Source organism: Jaculus jaculus, chromosome 1, assembly GCF_020740685.1.
Source record: "Jaculus jaculus isolate mJacJac1 chromosome 1, mJacJac1.mat.Y.cur, whole genome shotgun sequence".
In the NCBI taxonomy this organism is placed as follows: domain Eukaryota; kingdom Metazoa; phylum Chordata; class Mammalia; order Rodentia; family Dipodidae; genus Jaculus; species Jaculus jaculus.
In genome coordinates, this window is record NC_059102.1 from 32715842 (window position 1) to 32724157 (window position 8316).

The 8316-nt window shown below is 52.5% G+C and overlaps 2 protein-coding genes across 2 annotated transcripts; one reads left to right on the forward strand and one right to left on the reverse strand.

Moving 5' to 3' along the window:
* Window positions 1-1775: 1775 nt before the first annotated feature.
* On the forward strand, window positions 1776-4041 carry Pitx3 (paired like homeodomain 3). The gene is made up of 3 exons (XM_004659408.2): window positions 1776-1893; window positions 2086-2288; window positions 3169-4041. The coding sequence occupies exons 1-3, from the start codon at window positions 1776-1778 to the stop codon at window positions 3754-3756; spliced, it is 909 nt and encodes a 302-aa protein (XP_004659465.1). The 3' UTR covers window positions 3757-4041.
* A 1079-nt stretch (window positions 4042-5120) lies between these two features.
* On the reverse strand, window positions 5121-8089 carry Elovl3 (ELOVL fatty acid elongase 3). Its single transcript, XM_004659409.1, has 4 exons — window positions 8001-8089; window positions 7112-7243; window positions 5745-5896; window positions 5121-5548 (listed from the first exon to the last, which is right to left on the reverse strand). Exons 1-4 carry the CDS (start codon window positions 8087-8089, stop codon window positions 5121-5123), a joined length of 801 nt encoding a protein of 266 aa, XP_004659466.1.
* Window positions 8090-8316: the final 227 nt, after the last annotated feature.

Sequence of the window (8316 nt, forward strand, 5' to 3'; positions counted from 1 at the left end):
CACTTTTAATCCCAGCACTTGGAAGGCAGAGAGAGGTAGGAGGAGCATTGTGAGTTTAAGGCCACTGTGAGACTACATAGGGAGTGCCAGGTCAGCCTGGACTAGAAGGAGACCCTGACCTGGAAGAAAAAAATGAACACTAGATTCCTTTTTTTAATTTTTATTTTTCAAGGTAGGGTCTCACTTTAACCCAGGCTGACCTGGAATTCACTGTGTAGTCTCAGGGTGGCCTCGAACTCATGGTGATCCTTCCACCTCTGCCTCTGAGTGCTGAGATTAAAGGCGTGCACCACCACACCCAGCAACACTAGATTCTTACACTACTTAAAAAATTTTTTTCTGCCGGGTGTGGTGGTGCACGCCTTTAATCCCAGCACTTGGGAGGCAGAGGTAGGAGGATTGCCATGAGTTCAAGGCCACCCTGAGATGACAGAGTTAATTCCAGGTCAGCCTGGACCAGAGTGAGACCCTACCTCGAAAAACAAAAAACAAAAAACAAAAAAAAAATTTCTTTCTTTAAATATTTTAAAATTTTATTTTATTTTGAGAGAGAGAGAGAATGGCCACACCAGGGTCTCTAGCCACTGCAAATGAATTCCAGATGCATGTGCATCTGGCTTATGTGGGTATTGGGGAACTGAACCTGGTTCCTTAGGCTTCACAGACAAACACCTAACTGTTAAGCCATCTCTCCAGCCCCGCACTGCTTTTTGCATCTACCTTTACACAGGTGCTAGGGAATAGAAGCAAGGCCAGCAGGCTTTGTAAGCAGGTGCCTTTACTGATCCACCTCCTCAGCCTTCACTTCCTGAGGGGACTTCTGAACACAGTTTGAAAAAGCATCTTAGGAATCCCACAGACCTATTTCAGATCCTAGTTCCACAACTTTAATCAAGTTACTTCAGTCTGTGACCAGTCCAAATTGGCAAGTTACTTCTCTTGGCATATTGCATATTTCATCATCTCTAAGAGAATTACAGTCCCTTCTCTACCTGTCTGTGACATTAATCAAGTCACTTCAAATCTCAGTTTCCATATGTGAAAACGAACGACACAGGTTTGAGCATTCCTAATATGAAATGCTCTGAAATTCAAAGGTTTTTCTTTTTTGGAGTGGTACTTTTTTTTGTTTTGTTTTGGTTGTTGGTGGTGGTGTTTTGTTTTTTTGTTTTGTTTTTCAAGGTAGGTTCTCGGTAGTCCAGGCTGACCTGGTATCCACTATGTAGTCTCAGGCTGGCCTCGAACTCATGGCGATCCTCCTACCTCTTCCTCTTCCTTCAGAGTGCTGGGATTAAAGGTATGCACCACCATGCCTGGCTTCCTTTCCCTCTTTACTTCAGCTTCCCAGTGCTGCAATCGCTAGTGCCTGCTATCATGCTGCGTTCTAAATAAGTAATCTGAGAGAAAACAAAACCTGAAATCTCAGTCATCCACGGTGTGTGCATAAGACATCAGCCTCCCTTTTTCCCTTACTGTTCTTTCCACACTCTGTCCCAAGACACCGCACTCGGGATAGTTTCATGTACATGGGTTCTAAAGAAAGGGGACAGGGATCTTGTGGGAAAACCCTGGTAGGGTTCTGGAGGGGTACTGAATGATTTTTATTTTTCAGACAGAGTCTTGCTATATAACCCTGTCTGGCCAGGGACTCAATATGCGCAGCAAGCTTCGTGTTTGACCCTCCTGTCTCTGCCTCCCAAGTGCTAGGTTACAGGCATGCACCACCCCCACTAACCTGGTCAATGTCCGCTTTTTTCCTCCAGAGTCCTTCCTCCATGGAGTTTGGGCTGCTTAGTGAGGCAGAGGCTCGGAGCCCTGCCCTTTCCCTGTCGGACGCTGGCACTCCACACCCTCCACTACCAGACCATGGCTGCAAGGGCCAAGAGCACAGTGGTGAGTGTGACCTTTTCTAAGGATGGAGATAACAACAGTTCTTTAATAGGGGCGGGACCCTGGATGGCGGGCTGGGTGGGAGCCACCAGGAGGTCGAGGAAGTCGTGGAGGAGGAGGACCCAGAACCGGAGAATCCACGCGGGGCTGGGCGCCTTGTGACAAGGCTTCATCTTGTGCTCCCCCCCCCCCCAGACTCCGAGAAGGCCTCGGCCTCCCTGCCTGGTGGCTCCCCCGAGGACGGCTCGCTGAAGAAGAAGCAGCGACGGCAGCGCACGCACTTCACCAGCCAGCAGCTGCAGGAGCTGGAGGCCACCTTCCAGAGGAACCGCTATCCCGACATGAGCACGCGCGAAGAGATCGCAGTGTGGACCAACCTCACCGAGGCCCGCGTGCGGGTACGGCCCTGCCCCACGTCGGGGGTGCCCAACACCCCAGGCTCCTTGTCCGCAGCCCTGCCTGCGTCCTCCACCATACAGTCTCTCTCATTCCCTTGCACTCGGTCCACTGTGTTGTCTCTGGTGTTCTCTCTCTCTCTCTTTATATATATGTAGTGTATGTGTATCAGCCAAGAAATGTCATTCCTGGAACGGGGGTGTGTGTGGTCTGATACTTTGTTTCTGTCGTTAATGTGAAAGCTAACTAGGTCCTTGGAAAAGGGGTTGGATTTTATTTTATTTTTTGTTTTTCGACGTAGGGTCTCCCTGTAACCCAGGCGGACCTGGAATTCACTACGTAGTCTCAGAGTGGCCTCGAACTCACAGCGATCCTTCTACTCCTGCCTCCCGAATGCTGGGACTAAAGGCGTGTGCCACCACTCCCGGCTTATTTTTTAAATTTAAATTATTTTTAAAATTATATTTGCCCACAGAGAAAAAGAGAGAGAGAGAGGGAGGGAGAGGGAATGAACGAATATGAGAATAGGTGCATCAGGGCCTCCTGCCACTGGAAACAAACTTCAGGTGCATGCCCCACTTTGTGCATCTGACTTTACGTGGGAATCGAACCCAGGCCGTCAGGCTTTGCAAAAAGCAAGCCCCGTTAACCTCTGAATTAACCTCTTACCCATCTATGAGACTGTGCAACTACCAGCACCCGGGGTCCGAGGGGTGGCTTCTGCTCTTGGGCTCCTTGGGTCCTTGCACCCCCCCCCTTCCACCCTGCCTCCAGCCGCCAGGCCTCTTCGACCTGGCCCCGGCTTGACCCAGGGTCTGAGCGCCCCGCGCCCCCGCAGCTCCCGGGGCCCGCGCCCTGACCGCCTTTCTCCCGGGCCCGCAGGTGTGGTTCAAGAACCGGCGCGCCAAGTGGCGGAAGCGCGAGCGCAGCCAGCAGGCGGAGCTGTGCAAGGGCGGCTTCGCGGCTCCGCTCGGGGGCCTGGTGCCGCCCTACGAGGAGGTGTACCCGGGATACTCGTACGGCAACTGGCCACCCAAGGCTCTCGGCCCGCCGCTCGCAGCCAAGACCTTCCCGTTCGCCTTCAACTCGGTCAACGTGGGGCCTCTGGCTTCTCAGCCCGTCTTCTCCACACCCAGCTCCATCGCCGCTTCCATGGTGCCCTCGGCTGCTGCTGCCCCGGGCACCGTGCCGGGGCCCGGGGCCTTGCAGGGCCTGGGTGGGGCACCCCCGGGGCTGGCTCCCGCCGCCGTGTCCTCAGGGGCAGTGTCCTGTCCTTACGCATCGGCAGCCGCAGCCGCTGCGGCCGCGGCCACCTCCCCCTACGTATACCGGGACCCGTGTAACTCGAGCCTGGCCAGCCTGCGGCTCAAAGCCAAACAGCACGCCTCTTTCAGCTACCCGGCGGTGCCCGGGCCACCGCCGGCCGCCAACCTCAGTCCGTGCCAGTACGCCGTGGAACGGCCGGTATGAGCGGAAGGCCCGTGGAGCATCCCTGAGGGCGGGGCAATAATTCACAGTCTCTCCGGACTGAGATCGTCTAGACTGGCTTGCCCTCACCCAAGGTCTGAAAAATGGGTGTTTGGGCAGCTGGGTGGTGGCTGGGCTCAGGAGAGAGGGCCCTTCCCTCTCCCAGCCTGGAGGGGTGGAACTGGGCCCTAAACTCAAACCGTGTCCCTGGGACTAAGGGCAGGAACAGGGATCAGCTCCGGGGGCCAACTCACCCTTGGCCCATCCAGACTTCCCCTACCCCGTTTTCAACCATTAATCGAAATAAACGTGCGCGGACTGTCAAAAGCCTGATGATTCAGAGTTGCGGTTGAGCCCTCTTTCCCTTCATCCTTCCTCACTGCCTGAAGGACAGGTGGATGTACAGTAACGGTGAAAGTCCAGGCTTCTAAGTCCCACTCTGTCCAGGATAAAGTGAGGATTCCTGGAGCAAAGGAACGGGGGGGGGGGGGGGGGGGGGGAGGCAACCAGCTAGTTGGCAGGGATCATCCAAAGCTGGTGCTGCGTCGCCACCTCGTGGTCTCAGGGAGGACAGCTGGTAGGTGTGGTCTTGAATGCTTACTTGCAGGGATCAATTTTACAATCTAGGAAGCCTATGATTTAGCACTTGTTTCTCACTTGTTCCTATAGGGGCTTGGGCCTCTAACAGCAATAAAATTCTGGTCTGTAACAGACATTTATTATGTTCCTACCAGGCCTAGGATTCTTATTGAGTGTCTGTGTGTGTGTGCGTGTACCTCTGTCCTTCCACACACCCTCAGGCATTCCATGTACTGATCACCCTCAGGTCTACCACAGCCTTCTCTCACAGTCTCCAGTCCCCACCCCTCAAACCGCCGAAATTTTGTTGACCTTTAAAAAAATAGATCAAGCCGGGTGTGGTGATTCAGCACGCCTTTAGTCCCAGCACTCGGAGGCAGAAGTAGGAGGATTGCCATGAGTTCGAGGCCACCCTGAGACTACATAGTGAATTCCAGGTCAGCCTGGGCTAGAATGAGACCCTATCTCAAAAAAAAGGGGGGGGTTAAAAAAGATCAAGAAGAAAAAAGACTTATGGATACAAATATAAATAACTCAATTCTCAGCCCTACCCCCTTCCAAGGGCCTGGTTAGCCTTCACATTAAATACAGAAATATCAAGATACCAGCCCACACCCCCATTCCAGGAGCAACATCTCTTGGCTGTCATGACTTCCTGCCACTTTGGGACACACATCCTGTGGGGGAAGCCATACAGGGAAGGTACCCTAGTCATCCTCCCAGATCTAAGCTAAGCCCCTCAGTGCCCTGCAGGAAAGCTTAAGGCTCCATCTTTCTTTCCATTCCCTTCATTGGCTCTTGGTCTTGGCTTTGACCTTTGGCCTGAGGTAGGCTTTATGAAAGAAGTGAGCAAAGAGGATAAAATAGGTCCCATACAACATAAAGGACCAGAAGAAGTGTCCCGTTGTGGCGTGGCATCCATTTTCCTGTCTCCAGATGAAATTTAGGACGCCAAAGATGGCTCCCATGACCATCTGCAGGATCTGCAGGCTGGTGATGAGCATGGGAAGCATGCTGGGGTGCTTCAGTCTGGCAGCCTTCATAGTGTAGTAGGTGTACATGACAGAATGCACACCCAAGTTCATGGTCATGAACCAACCACCTGAGGGCACTTTGTCCTTGTATAAAAAGCTTGTGAACAGCAGCACTGTGCTGTGGTGGTACCAGTGCACAAAGATGAGTGGTCGCTTACGCAGGATGATGAAGGCTGTGTCTCCTGAGAGATGGGGAGTCATAGATGGCATATATTCCTGCTGGGACTGCTCACAGCACTGAGTATGGGGGCAACAGGGCTTCTCAGGGTAGGGGAAGGGGGATGAGATGTGTTGTTAGGACCAAGGGGATGGGTAATGGGAGGGCTCTGAGGAGGGATAGAACTCAACGGGCACCAGAGATAAAGCCTTTCCACTCACCGAGTTCAACAACCTTGCTGAGAAGAAAGATCCAGGACCAGAATCGGATTATGGTGTGGTCACTGTAGCTGCTGAAGCACACCGTTGGCTTTAGGCCCTCTGTAAGTAGCAAAGTCCCCATAAAATTCCATATCCGAACTGTCCCCAGGAGACTGAAATGGGACAGAAGAAGAAAAGTGTCTGGACCCGTTCCCAGGCATGAAAACTCCCGTCCTTCTGCTCTGACCAGCTAAGTCTCAGGTTCTATTGCCTCCTGGCGCTTCCAAGGGGATGGGTCACCACTTTTGAGATCATAGGGCCAATCTAGTAGGTCCAATCAGTATTCTTCAGGAGATAAGGGTTGGGAAAATACCAAGGAATCCAGGGAGACATCATTAAAAGTTGAAAATAGGGACTGGAGAGATGGCTTAGCAGTTAAGGCACTTGTCTGCAAAGCCTAACAACCTGGGCTCAATTTCTTAGTATCCATGTAAAGCCAAATGCACAAGGTGGTGCATGCATGTGGAGTTTGCAACTGCTGAAGGCCCTGATCTGTCTATTCTTCTATCTCTCTCTCTCTCTGCTTGCAAATAAATAAATATATATTTTTAAAGTAGAAAATAGGGAGCCAGGAGTGATGGTGCATGCCTTTAATCCCAGCACTTGGGAGGCAGAGGTAGGAGGATCACTGTGAGTTCTGGGTCAGCCTGAGCTAGACTGAAACCTTACCTCTAAATAAAACAACAACAACAGGACTGGAGAGATGGCTTAGTGGTTAAGGCACTTGCCTGCAAAGCCAAAGGGCCCAGGTTCATTTCCCCATGTAAGCCAGATGCACAAGGGGGCACATGCATCTGTTGTTCGTTTGCAGTGGCTGGAGGCCCTGATGTGCCCATTCTCTCTCTCTCCCCACCTATTTCTCTCTCCCTCTCGAATAAATGAAGAAAAAAATAAAATATTTTAAAAAGCAGCAAAGTTGAAAATAGGGTCTTAGGTAGGAGTCAGAAGAAACAAGTGACAGGATGAGGAAGAAAGCATGAGGAGGAGCAGGGGATGTTGTTCTCTGGAGAACAAGCTAGGAGCTGAGACTATTCAAGACTGGAGAAATTTGTTGAAAGTTCAGGTTGCATGAGTACAAAACGGATTAAGCACAGACCACTATGGTGGCTCATACTTGTAATCCCAGCACTCAGGAGGCTGAGCCAGGACAACTACAAAGACTACAAAGTCTGGGCTATAGTGAGTTTTAGAGTGAGACCTTATACCAAAGAGAGAGAGGAGGGGGGAAAGGAAGGGGAGTGAAAATGAGAGAGACAGAGAGAGAGAGAGAGAGAGCAGAGTGGAAGCTAGAAGTGGAAAGAGCAGGATATGGGCTGGAATACCTTTACCTGAAGATTGCAAGGCCAAAGGACCAGAGGATGAGAGGCCCCTGCAAGTTGAAGCCCTTTCGTGTCTTCATGTAGCTCTGGCCCACAATGATGAGCAGCAGGTAGATCAGAACTATGGGGAAGGAGGTTACCCTGGCGGGCAGAAAGCAAAGTGGATGAACAGATGCTGCTTAAAGGAATGCCCATTCCTCTCGCCAAGGGAATGTTCGAGGTCGGAGTTTCTGTTGTGCCATTTTGGTTTCCTTATTTGTCTACGGGGGCTAGCACAGGGTACCTAGTACGTGGCACAGGGTACCTAGTACCTGGCACAGGGCAGGGGCCATGTCTGAGATTTCTGCGATGATCGCTTTCTCAATGAAGTTGGGACAGGAGATTAGAGCTAAGCCGGCTAGGGCTATGGTGTAAGAAGGATGTGGCAACACCTTCCATCTAGTTTTCTCATGGCAAGTTGATCGGACCACAAAGTCAGCCCATAAACACGTCTGAGGAGCTTTAAGGCTAAGCCGAGGAGCCTCCGGGAAGCTTTGGAAAAGCTTCCCATCTTTGGGTCCTTCACCATAGCACGGACATTTGGGGAACGAACGCGATGGCTGTGGGAACCCTCGGCAGGAGCCCTCCGCACTCTCCCGCAGCAGGCCATCTGACAGTGGTTCAGTCCTCACTCCACTGTTTCACACCCTTCCTCATCTTCGCATTCCAGCATCCTTTCTTTCAGCTCTAACCTCCTGTACCCGGACGGACTGACAGGGAAGGGATGGGGAGTGTGGAGCCAGTACCGGAGCATTCCATGCCTTTGCTCTTTGCCAAAATCCTTGCGGCCATTCGCCGTGCCCTGCCCTCCCGTGCCCCTAGAGCAGTCAGCAGGGTCTTCCCCCTCGCCACGTCTCACCAGTACTCCTCCAAAAAGGGCCTTAAGTCCCGCCACATCTCGAAGTCATAGGGCTCGACCGGCAGCCCTTTTGCGAGGGAGACATTCATGGCTGGGACCACTTTTGGCTTTGCAGACAAGCGACGATCAGAGTTCGGGGTGGGGGCTGGGCGAGAGCCAGGGGGACCCCCCGAGGAGCGAGCGAATCAGGACGGGATGGAGCAGACCCGGCACAGGTGGAACCGGGGCAAGGAGGGAGGACTCCGGAGGCCGGCCGCGCGCGCTGCGGTCCCGCCGGTTCTCGCTGCCCACCGGCCCGCCTCGCTTTTTATAAGGC